Genomic DNA, 16,449 nt, shown 5'->3' on the forward strand with positions numbered 1-16,449 from the left:
GTGCTTTCCTGCTCTCCAGCTCGCGGGTGGTGGCAGGGTACCGGCCCCTGAGGGCTGTTCAAGTGCCCACCAAGACAGCAGCCGCTGAAGTTTCTCCCCGCTCCCCAGGACCACCTCCACCCCCACCCCCACCCCCACCCCCCAGCCTGTAGGAAAGGGTCTAAGGCGGAAATGCTGCCCAAGCCAGTTTTAATGAAAGCTCATCTTTGCTCTTCACCAGCACCATGGGGCAGGGTAAGCCTTTGAGATAAACTCGGGGTGGATGGTGTAGCTGCCTCACTGGACTCCCCCGGTCATTTTGAAGTGGCTTGTGTCCCACCTAGGAGAGCAGATAAGTTATGAGCCATGGGAGGACAAAACTCCGGTGAGGAAGAAGAGCAGAAAACCTGTTTCTGGCTGCCAGCATGGCTTAGGGGTGAGCAGTGGACATGCAGCCTCCCCCATCCACTTTGGTGGGTGTCTTTGGGCACTGAGGCCAAAGCCAAGCCCGGGCAGAAGAGATGAAGCTCCCTGGCTTTGCCATTTTCAGCGAGCTGTTTCCAGCGGGTCTCCCACCCTGCAAACACCCACTCACTCTTGCGCTGTCATTTTCCTAAAATCTTCATTCCCCGAGTTGCTTCAGCCCAGGAAAATCTTCCTGTTCCTCATTGAAGGCCTTGAGAAACATCTCTCTGAGGCTCAGGCATAGGGACATCTATGGGGAATCGAATGCTCCCTGTTTGTTCTTGTTGTTGTTTGGTTTTAGTTTCTAGGCTCGGGTATTTAAAACCAATCATATTTTCTGCAAAGCCTGATGCCTAATTTTGGCCCGCTGGGGGCTGATGCAGTAGCAGAGTGACGACTAAGCTGGTTGAACAGCCTCCCCTCTCCCCTTGCTGCTTCCCCAGGGCTGAAGAAAGCTGCTTCAGCAATGGTGACATCCTAAATGTAAAAAAGTATGGAAATTAAAAGGTGCTGCCAGACCTGCAGTGGGTGATGGACAGGGCTGGTTACTGCCTACTGAACGGTGTGACCAGGGAACAGGTTCTTGGGTAAGAAGAGCAAACAATGGCAAAAGAAAATGCAAAAGCAGCACAAGAAACACTGACATGGCCCCAAAATCTGGGAGATGCTAAGCCACGTGCAGCTGGGCTCAGAGATGCCAGCAGGATTTCAGGTGCTGTACAGTCCCAGGGGCCTCTGGATGAGACCAAGCATAGAAACACCTGTCCTGGGAGTAAATTTGGCAACTGCTTCTCCATGGGTAGCAACAATATACTCCACAGCCCAGCACTGCAACAGTGTCCTGCCCTGCCTGGTCACATCCACTGAGCCTGTGAGATGGAGGTGCAAGAGCAGCATTGCTGCCTGCATGGGCACTGTGATGGGACCTGCCACCCCTTGGTGTCTGAAGTCTTCACCATCATCCCCAGACTAACCCTCTGAGAAATTTTGCATGAAACCCTAATGAAAACAGAGCTAGTGGCTGGCTGGCATTAGGAAAAAAATAATAAGCTTTGCCCCCAGGACAACCACCTTGAAGTACTCCCCCCACTGAACCCATCTGTATGTAGGGCTCCTGCAGAGGGACGATGGCTGGAGGTGATTTGTAGATGTCCAGAACATGGCTCTGGGGCTGTAACTGCAGCAGGGCATACTCCTGCAAGAGACAGAGAAGGCAGGGTGAGCAGTGGCCCCAAGGACAAGGGAAGTCATGTTCATCCCAACCCATCCCAACCCAAGGCAACCCATCCCATCCCAACCGAAGCCATCACAGCTGAAGCCATCCCAACCTTACAGCCCTCTCTCCTAGTGTGTGGAGATGCCTTCTGTTGGCAGGGACTCCATCAATGGAGTAGTCGAGCCCTTGCAGGCAGTAGCGGTGCCCAGGACAGGGGCTGTAGTAGCCCTGGGAGGGCCCCCTCCCTATCACAGTGTACACGGGCAGCCTGTGAGCCATGTCAGTGACCACCTCCCTCTCTGAAAGTGGAGGGATGGGGAGGGTAAGGGCAAGGAGGGGCAGCCAGACCATCACCCAGATGGATTCCAGAATGGCACAGGCACAGCTACAGCTGGAGTACGAGGACAGGGCAAGGGTAGGTAGTTACCAGGTTGATTCAGGCAAGTGGGTTTCAGGGAGTATCACCATGGGTATGCAGGAAGATCTTCACCCTTTGTCTCCTGCAAGGAACAATGGCAGCCCTTGCAGGATTGCCACCTTTCACTGCAGAGCCCAAGATGCTGGTGGCACCTGAGGAGGCTCCAGTGTGGAGGGCCAGGGGGGCTGGCATCTACCTTGGGTAGGAGGGGTAGGAGGAGGCTGTGCTGTTGTAGAGACTTGTTCTCCTGGTGATATATTCATTCTCATTGACAAAAAATGAGTTGTGCTTTTTTTTGCAATTGTTACTGGTTTGCAATGCCAAAGAGACAGGCAGGGGTGTGCTGTGGTGCTGGGGGCATGGGAGGACAGCCAGAGTCCCACCTGTTCCCCCTCTCCCCAAAATGCAATGCCATGGGGCCAGGGGTCATGTCAGAGGTGCTGCCTCTGAGGTCCTGTTAAGGATCTATGATGGAGGTGACAGCCACCACTTCTGGCTTGTTGGCCACTTGTCCCGGCCCACACAGCCTTCGTCCCTGGGGGCTATGGGGTGCCAGCTGGGTGTCCCCCAGACAGCATCTACCACCAGGGGGTATTTAGGGGCCACCAAAGGAGATAACCCTGGGGACCCATGGACATCCCTGGGACAGTGACAGTCTCAGTGCAGGGATGGGAACAGGTGGCTGTAGCAAACCCACAAGTGCAGATACTGAAGGAGGGTCCCTTTGCCACTGAGGGTAGGACACAGCATGCAAAAGTGGGGATGAATAGAGCTGCTGCCAGCACTCTCAGCCCCCCAACCCCATGGAGGTGTGCCCCATGTGACACAGGGAAACAGCAGGACCTTGATGGTACCTTTGGACCTGGCCAACCAGTACACGTCAGGCCAGTATGCAGCGGGGTCACCGGTGTTCCTGTAGTACTCCTGCATTGTCGCCTTAACTAGCTGCTTGGGCTGACCTTGGCTGGCTGGACCAGAGGCATCGTTAATCCCTCCTTACAGCAGGGATGGGGGAGAGACACCCAGGCCATGTGGCAGCATCTGCTTTCACAGCTGTTGGGCCACACAGTGAAGCCGATTACCAGGCAGAGTCTAATGCTGGAGGTGCAGCTGGAGAGCCGCGTACCAAGCTTCCCTTCGCAGTGAGTAGGCATGTGGGTCACAGCAGCACCATGATCCGCCTTGCAGGTTCCTTGCTTGCCCGAAACTGGAAGATGAAGCATGGCTGAGCACCGCTGGCTCCTCTCACCCTGCACCCAGCATGTTCATAGGCATCCAGGTACTTTGCAGGGTGGGAGGTGGGGTGGGTGCCCTGGAACTGCCGGGTGTGAGGCCAGCAGATGTTGGGAAAGGAGTGACAGGACCAAACCAATGTCCTACAGCTGGCAAAGCCCAAGAGGGCTTGGGTCTTGTGGGGCAGATAGGTGCCCTGGTTGCATGAGCCATTTCTGTCCCTGCTCAGCGGTGACATCGCTCTCCATGCCCTCTGCTGGCTCCCTCATTATAATGCACAAGCTAACGAGGCTGCAAGAGATGAGCCAGTGTGTGGTGTGCTTTGCATCACAGCCTTTATGCTTGTTAGCCTGTGTGTGGAAAGCTGCATGTCCTGCAGACACCCCCCTGCAGTGAGGCCGCAGCTCAGGGATCCCTGCTCCTCCAGGACCAGGGCTGGAGTTTCAGCGCTCAGGTTTCCCCCAGCCCTTCACAATGTCACCCTGGTAGGGAATGCCCCCCAGCTGGAGCTGAGCAGAGCCAGGGGGATGTGTATTGGAGCAGCTCTCAGAGCTGTACAATCTGCACCCCCCCACCCCCCATTGCCACAGTGTCACACAGCAGCCCTGGGCTGAGCCCTGGCACTGTCTCAGTTTCCCTTCTTCAGTAGACCCTGTCCCTGATACCAGTGATACCAGAAGTTTATTGCATAACTTTAGTATATGCAAAGCCTTAGTATAATTATTAGATTGTAACCAAGATGTCCTTGTATCAGTATAATTATTAGATTGTGATCAAGAAGACCTGGTATTATGTGGATGAGATTTATGATCTAACTTAAAAGGAACATCTGTGATGAAAGAAAAGAACGGATTGAATCTCATGGATGAATGAAAAGAACTGATTGAATCTAATGGAAACCCAGCAGGTTTTGCCAAGTAACATCGCAAGAGGACTAAGGTGACCAGGTCATGAAGTAATTGGAAATGAATTTGGGTCGGTGTTCACAAAAGCAGCGTTTTGATTCAATTCAGAAGGAACTACACAAGTGCAAAGGAAGGCAGGACTAACATAAATGAATACTGGGGAGACAATTGAGTATGTATGGGATATTGGGGAAATGTAATATCTATGTATGATTGTACAGAATACAAGGGACTTGTATTTAAGGATAAGGTGAGCACATTAGGAGGAGATATCCCCCGTGCTCCTGGCACCATAATAAATGCCTGCTTTCTAAACTCCAAAACAAGTCTTAGAAAGTTCCTTTGACCAATCTTTCTCTAACACCCCCTCGACACTCTGAAACCTACTGACAGATAGGGCTGACATAGGAGAGGTTGTGCTGTTGACTGCCAGCCCTGAGAGCCTGAAGCCACTGCAGGGTGCAGCTCGCAGGGACAAGAAGCCAGCAAGCACAGGCCGTAGGGTGTCAAACACTTTCCTAACCAGGGAGCACGATCCCCACCATTACACACATGCAGTGAGGCACCCCATGAGTCCCTGTGCCACCCCCGACCAGACAATGAGAATCTGCAGCTGAGTAGGGGTAGAAACCCTGAGGTTTCCTCTTCTCGCAGCATTTACCTTTGTCACAAACTTGTTTTCCTTCCAGAGCTGCTGTGGAGCCTGCTCTTGGATGGTCTTTTTGAAGAGCATGGTGGGCAGTAGGAGTCAGTGCATGTGCTGATGAGGGTCTTGTGGTTTTTGGAGAAGAGGTACATGGTGCAGCAGCCTGTTGGGATAGGAGTGCTTGGAGTCCCTGAGGGTCCCAGGGATGCCCCGCTGGATGAGCAGCACTGCGCGGGACTGGGAGCTTGCAGCCTACGTAGGAAATGGAACCAGGCTGGTGCCACTGCTGTGCCAGACTAGGGTGGTGCTTAGCTGGAGCAGGGGCATTTGGTGGCTTTCTGTCAGTCCCATAGGTTCTAGCCTAGGGCACAACAACTACTGCCTTCATCCTCCCATGGGCTGCACCCTCCTGGCTTTGTCCTTGCTCCAGGCTTCCTCCCCTCCTGCAGACAATTACTTTAACAATAATAAGAAAGAGCTTCAGCTGGTCCTAGTCAAGATAACTTCATTGTGGGTGGTGCAGGAGCAGCGACTGTGGATTTTCCAGCTCCTCTCTCCCGTGTTTCCTTAGAAGTCCTGCAGCAGCCCAGCTGCGCATACGCACCACCACAGCAGTGCAGTCAATGCCTGGGGCACATCGCCTGGCATGGGTGCTCCAGCCTGCTGGGGAAGCCAGGGGAATTATCACCTGCTCCATCTTCCCTTTCTAATGAAAAAGCTGCAATTTTTCAGGTGATCCTGTGTGGTTTGTTTGCTCTTCTGTCCCGAGTGATGGGCTCTGCAGAGTGAGTGGTCCTCATGCATCTCAATACATAAAGGCAGCTGGGTTATGTGAGGGAGGGATTTGCATGAACTGGGTTTGCTTTTCCCAGAGTTAGGGAGTTGAGCAGAAATCCCTGCCCCTACAGAAACCACAGTCTGGCCTGGCTCATCACGCAGTGCCAACTTGGAGCCCTGCTCTGCTCCTGGCGCTGGTCCCTCTGCTGCCATGTTTTTGGAGGTGATGGTGAAGACCCCGCGTCCACTTTGGCAGGGTGGATGCCAGCCTGAAGGGCTGCAGAGCCCTGCTCTGTTTGCTGCAGGTGACGGTGGGGTTGCGCAGCCTGGGGCACCCCAGGGAAATGTGATTAATGAGCTGTCAGAGGTGAAAGGAAGAAAACAATCTGTCCTTGATTTTCACAGCCTGCTGGCCTCTTCTGAGCCAGGCTTAGGCTTTCCACTGGAGGGAAGGGTGGATATGGAGGTGCCTACCCGCTGCCCCAGCTCTGTGGCCTTGGAGCACCCCAGGGCACAGATCTGGGGAGTACGGCTCTGCAGAGAGGTAGTCCAAGCCTCTGTTTTGGGGGGACTAATCTTGCACTGGACTGCCTGCCAGCATGGGCCACTGGCTCCCCCACAGCTGTTCCCTGTCCCTGGCAGTCCCTGGGGTTTCCAGCTGCTGGTGATGGACATTAAAATCAGCGCTTGGCTCTCATGCCGACAACCCCGAGCGGCAGAAATGGCTGCAATGCTGGAGAAAACATTACTTCACCCATCGGTGTTGTACAGACGCAGCATTTCTTTCCGCTTCTGTCTCAGCTCAGACGCAATGGCTGGGTGCAGCCTGCACGCCTTCCTGCTGCCTTGGGGAGAAGCTTCCCAAATGCTGGCTGGGGGCTGGCTGGCCCTGGTGGGTTTACCTGGGCCATACAGCGCAGCTCCACACCAGCTGCTTCTACTGGGCTCAAGCAGGCCAGTGTTGGCCACAGTGTGAAGGCTGGCACCCCGATTTCAGTATCTGTGACCGCTGTGGGCTCAGAGGAGATGGTGCAGTTCATACCCTCTCATCCCGGTTTGCTCCAATGAAAAAGGCTGGCAGGCTGGTTTTCATATGTATGCTTTTTAATATCATTAATTCTGTTAACACTACACACAACCAGTAACAATGATAAATACTGCAATGGAAATGTTAAAAAAAATATTACACGTTTCCTGTTTTTGGAAAAAACAAAACAAAACAAAACCCCCACAGTTTTAAATAAATTAATGCATAAAACTGATGGTAGAAAAAAGAAAACCCGAAACAAATCACAACACAACTGATCTGTTTAAGGCAATACTCTACGCAGACGGGAACAGAAGTACAACAGTGTGCTACATGTTCTGAATGAGGAAAAAAGAAAGAAAAGAAAATCCATAAAAGATGCAGATTGATGCTTCAGGAGTGAAAAAGCTCCTAAAACCAGATAATAAAACCAATGGCCAAGTTAAGTGCAGCATTAATACGCTCTGCATGTCAAATGATTAGCAGGTTCCTAACATGGACTAAGGTCAAGCTACAACAAATTTATCTTCCTAATTAAAAGGTTATTCAGGTCAAACCCTACGTTTAACTCTACTTTACATTTGGCTGTTTCAGCTATGTTTCACTATATGCAAGGCCAGCCAGAAATTTATCCCCTTCTTTTAAGATTAATGCAAAGGTTGGGAGGTGTTTCCTCCTGAAAGATATTTCCATTAAATACATCCAAAATGGATCTTGCTTTTGGTGATCCTGAAATATCTCCCGTAGCCTCTTCCCCTGGGGTGGCAGGCACCGCACGGGGAAAGGAGGCCTGGGAAGCATTTGCTTGGGTTGCGTTTTTTCCAAGCTGAGGACACTAAATGGAAGTGCAGATCTGATCTGTGCTCAGAGGAGTGCCATTTCCCTGTCTGCCAGAAATGTCTATTTGGAGCCTGCTGAAAGCACTTTGCCAGCGTAAGAGAAATGCAGCCTTGTATCCAGGCTCTGGATACAGCCACGATGCTTGCTGTTAAGATTAGTGCAAAGCTCCATACCGGCCTGGACAGCCAACGAACCCCAACTATTAATGCAGCCCAGAACTTAGCCACTGGAAGGTGGATAATAATCATAATGCCAAAAGAATCCCCTTCTTCCTCCAAAATAAAAGAAAAGGGACAGTAGCCAGTTTCTGCCAGCTTCCCCTAGTGGATCCCCATCAACTATGCATGACTGACAATGCCAGATCTCACCAGCATTGACCCAGTACTTTCCCAGTAAGGTGCATGTCTGCAATGTGCTGCCAGGGGTAAAGAAGCTTCTTGGGACGTGGTCAGAGCCTCCTGTGTTGCCCTGCTAGAGTGCATGCGGAGGAAGCTGTGGTACACAAGGAAAGAAACCCAAGCAGAGTGAAGGCCAGCTGTCTGGGCTGCCTTGGGTTCAGGTGGGAGAGTGGTATGCAGAACTGGGCTGAGAGTCACTTTGGTGCAATTGCCTCTGATGCTCATCACTAGTGCATGGGGCAGGGGGAAGGGCTGGCGACGGCTGCTTTGAGAAGAGTGGAAGGAGGATGTGTGCAATATAACAAGGCTTGCAATTCTAGGACTGACCACTGGACATGGATAATGAAGATTACCTGTGACAACTAGCTACCCTTCTACCATCGCTGCTCCTTCTGCCACCCGCTTCCTGGTCTGATTCTTCTTCTTTGGGAAGCCATGGCTGCTTGGCATGATGGCCAGTGCTGACTCTCCCACCCCAGTCCTCACACAGCACACGGGGTGACTCAGCTACAGATGTACGATGAGGTCTGGAAGTCCCATGTTAGGCACAGACCAGCTCTGATGTGAGTAGCACCTGCTTTCAGACCCTTCAGAAAGCTATTTAATGGTGGCTCATTTCCTTTATTAAACTGAAAGTTCCGTAACGTCTGTTGAAGGATTAAAAATGGTTAAAAATGTGCAATAAGGGGGGGAACACCCCAACCTTCTGAATTTTCACCCCTGCAAAGACTTCATCCTCTGCAAGAGTCCTTCTTTCTGCAGGACTACAGCCCTACCAGTGTGTCTTACAGTACCGTGCCCCAGCACAGCAAGAGCACAGCCGACAGGCATCCCACTGGCACCTCTGCTGCAGGTCTTCCAGCACACACCAGGAGCATGTGGGCTGGCAGGCCTGGGACCTGGTGCTTGTGTCCCAGACCTCCCGCAGCATTGAGACTGGCAGGGTGAAGGCAGCTGGCTCAGCTTGCTGGATCACACCAAGGTTTTACACTAGCCTGGTGAACTCTCAGCCCCACGGCCTTCAGGTGGGTGAAAAGAAATCCCAGCCTGCTCTCTGTCTCACCCACCGTCATGTTTGCTGGATCTCCCGCTGGTCTGATGTTTGCCTTGAGTTTGTCTCAGGACAGAGGCAGCTACAAGCCAAATACAGCTGCAACTGTGGCTTTTCTGTGCAAAGAAACTGGGCAAGGAAGTCTCTGAGCTGGGGATGGAGATGGTGAAAAAACTAGAAGGGCTGTTGTGAACAGAGCTTGTCCAAGTCTTCCAGTTCTCTCCATGCATCTGTATTACATCTCCCAACAAACTGCATCTCCCAAATCATGCAGGCTTGAGGAAGGTGGGTAACTATGGACTTGTAGATTTGTGGGGTACAGAAGCAAGATGGCAGTCTGGGTGGAGAGCAGTGCTTGCCAGTGAGCTCACCTGAGGCCACTGGTAGCTAGGGTAGAAATGCTGCTATGGGAGGGTGAACATCTTGGGAAGTAACAGGACTTATCTAAGCATGGTCTTTCAATGGCCTTTTCATGTCCTGGTGCCTACTGTGCTCGTTTCCAGCGATGTATCTCAGACAGCCACATTTTAATGAAGCTTCTTTTGTACCTTCCACTCCCTGATGCAATCCCACTGCCTGTATCACCATTTGTTACAATGGAAATGGCTCCACAGACCAGACATAACCAGCCAGGTGGGCTCCTTTCAAAAGCAAATCCATCTTCCGCTGCAGCAGCATTTTCTGCTCAGAGAAAGGCTCAGAGCCACCAACAGTGGCAAATGGATCTAGGAAGCAAAGGGAGGAGCTGCTCTCCACAGGCACCAGGGAAGGCTGCAACCTGTCCTGCCAGGGTCCGTGCCACTCTGCGACATGGCTTGCTGCACGGCTGCGTGGGCCACAGTGCTCTGCTCCATGTAATCTCCATTAGCCCCCAACCTTTGCCTCCCCAGAAAGCTGTCAAAGCAGTGCTCAGCCAAGCAAGCAGTTAGCTGTTGTGATCCTGCGATTGCCACCAATGTCAAGGCCGGCAAAGGAGGGGACATAATTTTTTGGAAGCAATGCAGCAGCTCTGCTGCATAATTACAGGGAGTTAAAATACAGGTGCCAGCCGCTGTGAGAAACCTGCATTAATCTTCCATAGGTAATCCCAGGTCACAGCCTCTTCCTCTACGCTAAATTGCTGGCCCTTCTGCTTCAGGGCTTGTGTGGCTTTTTAACAGAGGTGGGTTTGTCTGACGAGGTGTGGTTCAAGGTTTGGTGCAATCTCTCTCACAGGAAAGCCCTGAAAGGATTTGACAAGGATGCAATGTTCTCCTACAGGTGAAAAGCACCTTAAAATGACCTTCCCATGCCTTCCCTTTAGGCTCAACCTAGCCCAGCTTGCCCTGTGGCACTGCCCATCTATGCAGATGTTTCTTTGTAACATGCAGCCTGTACTTGCTGAGCCAAGCAGCAGCCAGGTGACAAAGCCTACCTCATTCTAGGTAAGAGTGGTTATACTGCATGGGAGCTTGAACGGAGAATGGAAAAGTCAAGGAAAAGCCCAGGCAAAGCTGACAGTTTATACCCTCAGATGATTACATGGAGGCTAAAAGAAAGAGCATGAAACAGATGTGGGAATATCGCAAATGAGCCCTTCAGTGCTCTCTTCCCCCTCATCAGCACTCACTATCCCAGCTGCGCTGCTAAGTTCCCTAATTCTGCTAGCAGGGGATGGTGCTGTTGGGCCACCATATCTTCTTACATGTTCCCTGTGGCAGCGTGAGGATTGAGAAGCCCGTTGTGTGACAGCCAGCTGCCGAATAGCTGGGAAACACATCCTTGCCAAACATCTTCCTCCGAAGCTGTTTAATCTCTCTACTAACCTCCACCCCACAGCCTTCTGGCACATGCAAGCAACATCAGAAGCTGGTAAACAGAGGGAAAGCAATGTAGTACTTTGAAAAGATGAGTAAAAATTCTATAGCATGCTTTTCACATCTTGCTTGCAGAGCTATCCTATCAGCAGAGCCTGTTACACACTCGGCAATGCCCATGCAGGGTGGTGGTATCATCTTGGGAAGGCAGGTTTCTTCCCTGTGCTGCAGAAGGGAATGGGCATCAAGAGGGGATGTGACTTGCCTGAGGTTAGAGCAAACATGTACCACGTGCCAACAGCAGCAAGGGACCCCAGATCTCATTTCTGAGACAGTTTCTGTTAACAGTTCCTCAGACTTTCTGCAGTTGTATTTGGCTGTGGTGCCAGCTCAGGGACATGGTGTTTCTGGTGTGTGCATCTGAAAGCAAGCTTTGCTCCTTGCTGGTATCAGCACTGCACTGAGATAGATTAACTCGGACAACTGGGATCTGCCCTAGGCCAAGACAGCACTTGGCAACATTTCTCGTTACTGCTTGTTTTCATTTTCCTGTCATTCCATCTGGTGCCCAGCTGGGTCCTTCCTTTCTTCAAAAGCATCTTCATGTTTCTGTTGAGTCACATACAGGGCGCTGCACTTTTCAAGTCTCCTGCATGCCATTGTACAGCTTTGCAGGCCTGAGGACAGACTCAGCATGGAGAGGAAAGGATTTTGCTCAGGATTGCAGACCGAAGTGTCAGCCAGCACACAGCTGAGCAGGGGCTATTCTTTTGGGAAAGGAGCTGGAGAGACAAACCAGAAGCATCTGAGTCGATCCTGTCCATGGGGAGCATCCTGAAGTCCCTTTCAAAGTCCATGCAGCAGGCTTGGTCACCTGCTTTTGTGGTTGCAAGGCATCTGCAGGCAAGACGGCCAGAACAGAATAGCAGACCCAATGGCCAAATATATGTGTTGGGGATGGACATGCAGCAGTGTCAGACATGATCCAGTGGCTCTTCCAAGGGTTGGCTTCATGGCATGTCCAATAAAACATCAAATGAGCCTTTGGGATGGTCGCCTGGATATTAGCCTCCTCTAAGCCAAAGTTTATGTACAACCACCAGAAAAGCAGACTATCTAAAGACCTTCCTCAACACTAGGAGGATGTTCCTCCTCACACAGACATCTGGAAATGGGGAGTTTGTGGACTAGAGAGACAGAGTTGAGTGCTGAGATCCTGGAGTTCAAAGCCAGCTCACATTAAAGGGCAAAATCAACATCTGATAGAAGGAAAGGACTTGCTTAAACTTAGTAATTTGGTGACTCAGATTACATAAAATCCTAACAGAAAGCCAGTCTGGCTTTAGGAGGCATCAAATGCAAATTCCTTTGTGGAAGCACCAGCATCAATATCCTTAAATCCTGTTTGCATGGTAATTTAGATGGACAGTGATGCAATGTTTCATAATCCATGGTGCTTCTCCCCTTGGTATTCTGTATGCAGCTTTGGACCGAGAAGACCATCTGGTTTGGTGCACAGACTGGAACAAGGAACAATTTGCTTTCTTGCATGCAATCTGCATTCAGGAGAGTGCCCGGCAGCTCTGCAGATTTTAGGGCTTGATAATGCTGCAACAGAGAGTCAGGACTGTGCTCTTTGCTTTTGCCTTCTCCAGGCCACGGCAGCAGACACTGGCCTAAGAAGGGCAGTGCCAGAACAGCCATGTATCTATACACCTTCCCAGGAAGTCACCACAGCATAAGCTCCAATGAGGGCACAAAGAAAACCTCTGGCTGAAGCAAAAGTCTGAACATGAGACCAGACAGTGGGAGCCAGCCCAATCTGCAGTTAGTAGATACTGACAGGCTGTCTGCCATATTCCATAACAAGCCAACAAACATGCCACATGGTCATAACCTGCTTAAGGGGCTGCGGTTTGGAAAGGTTAGTGTTCAGTTTTCTATGGTAGCCACATGTGCATTGCCTTAATCCATTCAGCCTTCCTGATAATGACCCTACACAGGTAACAACTTTTCCCCACCCTTCCTACTTTATTCCCCTAATAAAATATATGAACACAAAGCATAGAGAGGAGAAGCCAAAAAATTGCCATTTTATGGTCCTGTACTGTCATGCCAAACCAGCTATTTGTGCAACCAACTCCTGTGCGCAGGGAAAAACACTTGGCTTGTACTTCGGCCTGTGTTTGGAGGAAGCACTGAGTGTAACATTAACATTAATCTCCTTCCCTCCCTACTTTTCTAGGGTTGCGCTAGAAGCAGGTGCACATCACACAATGCAAAGGGCTAAGGGCAGTTTCAGGGCTGCAGGCTTGAGGAATGCCTGAGGGCGTATGGCAGGCAAAAACCAGCAACAGGGGTAATAAAAGGACTTGGTCGTGGTGCCACATGACAGTGGTTATCAGTTCTTCAGAGAGGAGGTGTTAACCCCGGGAGATAGTGTCAGCAAACCTCATTCTGCCTTAGACTCAACATGACAGCAGCATGACAGAGACCTGTGAGACCTGCAGTCCTCCACGGCTGACCCATGCAAACAGACAGCTTGTTGCTCTAGCAGGCACACCAAAATGCTCCGAGCTCCTGAGCAAGGGCTGTGGGAAAGGCTGAACGTCTGCAGCCTGTCTGCAAGGCACGGAGACTGACCCAGGAGGATAAATGCAATGACAACACTGCATGGTACCAATGCTGAACTGCAAAATTTCTCCTTAGAAAAGCAAAGCTTTAGAGACTCAGTCATGTCCTATAGGATTTGGTTTGATCATGGTGCTTCTGTTAATTTTTTGACTATATTCCCCATTGAAAAAAGACTCCTTAAGGAATGTTTTTTACCTTTCATCTTTTCTCTCTACACTGCATTGTTGGAGCTCTTACCCCACCTCCAGACAACGTGCTAACCTCAACCTGAGCTGTATTTTGGAAATATTTCCCCTCAGCATTACCAGATGGTGAGAAAGGGGGAGGAATTCACTTGAGGGACACTCTTCCTAGAGGAGCTGGTAAGTTAGCCAGCACTTCTGCATTAGGAGGCAGGGATGCCCAGCAAACAGCATCACTCAGTCCTCTTTCTATGGCCTGGAGCCAGGGTGGCAGTGTGCTGTTTGAAGGAGGGGGAGCAAACATAGCTTTAGCAGTTACCCGTACCAGCTAGTGAATAATAAGCCCAGGAATCTTGAGTGCCTGGTCTTTTGCTCACGCTGTGGATGTTACTATGCTTTGCACCGCACAGAGTGAAACACCAGGATGTTAAATCCTAAACCTCCTAATCATGAAGAGGACTTCTTAAAGACTCAACTCACCTCATGGAGATTTCAGACGGGGGATCTCTCTGTCGAGGTGGAGCTCAGGCTCTGCCTTGTGACTCAAGAATTCTGATGGAAGCTCAGAATTGCCCTTGATTTTTCCCTTCCCCAGGCTATGAAGTAAGTGATGACCCAAGGCAGGCAGTCCTTCCTCCTGGCAGGACAGGGAAATACAGCGTCCTGCCAGTGGCAAAGGATTTAAACACTGAGAAAAATGCCATCCCAACCCTCACCTGAGCCCCACATACGCTGAAGCCAGCTTCGTAAGAGCGGCCAGGAGTGGACATGTTTCCTAATTCCAGAAATTATTTTGCATTCAAAACAATCTGCTGGTGAACTATGAATTCAGTCCAGCAATCTAATGTAACACTAGGTTTCCTGACTATTCCAGCACCAAATAAACACAACTGCTCCCAACACAGGACCTGACGAAACCTGATTCTGAAACAGGCAGAGACAGGATAAACAGTAGTTTCCTCTCATGTTTGATTTTTTTTCAGCTGAAGCTGTTAATAATCCTGCTGCTGCTGAAAACTCCCCTAAAGTCTGACATCACCACACAGATGCCTTCAGTGTTAAAAAATCTCTCCCACAGGTACCAAGAGATGCAGTGTCAAGAGAATATCAACAGTCAAGCACTGTAAAAATGTGCTTTCTTCAACTAGCTTTGCTGGCACTGACTTTCAGACTGTACAGCTCTAGTCTGTCTCACACAGGACTCATTTTTTCTGAACTGAAAAAACTTCAAGATTTTTGGAAGCAGATGAGTCTCACGGGAATTAAATATAGGCTGAATTCAGTATACGTGACTGGACTGAACTCAGGAGTATGGTACTCTCGGGCAAGGACTGAATCTGTGAAGAGCACAGATGGATTGTAGATTGAATCTAATTGTGTTTGATGATAATTTAACTTGGAGCTAAGGGTAGACTGCATTGGATATGTGACATGACAGCTCTAGCTAGTACTGACTCACAGTGAAATGCCACTTATTTGTCCTCTTTGAAAAAGTATGAATTGTGTCATGCTAGTCCTGGCTAGCCTTACCATAAGAAAGGAAGCCCTACTCTGTTCCCATACCTGTGCCCCAGTTACAGTGTAATTTTGATTATACAAATTAAAGAGGTTTAGTGAATGAATTAAGAACTGACCTCCTCTCATAGGTAAAACCCCCTGACACCTCAGACTCACCCCTGATCTTGCAGATGGATTGGTTTCAGTGGGCAGGATTACCTGCAGCCCCATCTGACCCTTCCCATTCTGGAATAGACACTTTACAAAACATCCCCAGTGCCTATGCAAACCAAAAAGGTATTTCTAGACCCCTCTGCATTCACGCCCCAGACCAGTCAGTTCTTCCAGGCACTGCCTGGTACTTTGAGCAACTCTCTTTTGTTTAACCATAGTTTAAAATAACTTATCACCCAATCATAAAACAAATTTTTTGGTTTCTCCTGGCTCCATGAACACAAAGAGGTGCACGTCCTACCATAGGAGGAAGCAATGGCTGTTAAGTTTTACAGTTATAGTGGAAAGCACTGATCACAGCCTGCCGGCCTCACTACTGGATGTGACAGGCGGTGGAGGAGGTGGCTTGGCAACACATGCAGGTAGGGTTGACCGATTTAGGGGGGATTAGGTCGAGGTCCTCGTCATCTGGGATCTCATCTAACCGGTACCCATCCTTTAGCAGCTGGATGTTCAAGTCTTGGTTGATCTGCTACAGACAAAGAGACAAACAGTCAAACACTTGAGACTTGTTACTTCTGATGGTCAGAAGATAAAGGAGGTCCCTTATTCTGGAACATATTTCCCCATCATTAGCAGCTGTCCCACCAATGCAGAGTCCCAGTTTTCAACCACAGGTGAGAGCTGCCTTCTGTTCTAGCTTCTTCCAGAATAGGAATACCTACACTGAGGTATTCCAGAGCAGCGAGCTGATACATTATTTTATTCTGGAGTAACCTTTCCATGAAGATGAGCCCTCATTTAAAGTAATGTAATAATAACGTTAATAAACCAACTAGCAGCTGGGCAGTCCCTCCTCTCAGTCCGGGGCACACTATGGCAGCTGAAGGGTGGTAAAGCCTCTGGGCTCTTCGTAATCTCAGATTCAAGTGCTGTCCAACCAAATCTGGGTGAACAACAGTTCATCAGGGCCCAGAGATCATTTGATCTGGTTCCTGCTCTTGGCTGTTTCTCTGTGTTTCAGACATATTTTGCCCAGGGAAGGGATACAAGAGGGAAGAGTTCCCAGCAGCTTGTGTGCAGAATGGCTGCTCAGCACCCTGGATGTAAAATCAGATCCCGCAGGAGCAGTAGGCAAAGGCTGAGCAAGTAACTTAGAAGACTTTGGAAATATGTTTCAGAAACAATGCAGAGGGATTAACAAGCCTGAG

General features: G+C 50.0%; 1 protein-coding gene and 1 long non-coding RNA gene across 13 annotated transcripts in view; one reads left to right on the top strand and one right to left on the bottom strand.

Annotated features, from left to right (window-relative positions):
* Nucleotides 1–3,243: 3,243 nt before the first annotated feature.
* Nucleotides 3,244–6,940, top strand: LOC308056213. Its single transcript, XR_013924734.1, has 2 exons — nucleotides 3,244–3,357; nucleotides 4,066–6,940. It is a non-coding gene; the product is annotated as an uncharacterized lncRNA (long non-coding RNA).
* Nucleotides 6,726–16,449, bottom strand: part of FAM219A (family with sequence similarity 219 member A) — a 103,250-nt gene continuing 93,526 nt past the window's right edge. For 9 of the 12 annotated variants that reach the window (XM_080371181.1, XM_080371183.1, XM_080371182.1 and 6 more), the window contains one exon: nucleotides 6,726–15,770. In XM_080371181.1, the coding sequence (XP_080227307.1) occupies nucleotides 15,612–15,770 (159 nt within the window). In that variant the 3' untranslated portion in view covers nucleotides 6,726–15,611. The remainder of the gene's footprint in view (nucleotides 15,771–16,449) is intronic. The other 3 variants (XM_080371180.1, XM_080371178.1, XM_080371185.1) reach the window with 1 other exon arrangement.

Source organism: Falco punctatus (genome assembly GCF_963210335.1).
Source record: "Falco punctatus genome assembly, chromosome: Z".
NCBI lineage: Eukaryota > Metazoa > Chordata > Aves > Falconiformes > Falconidae > Falco > Falco punctatus.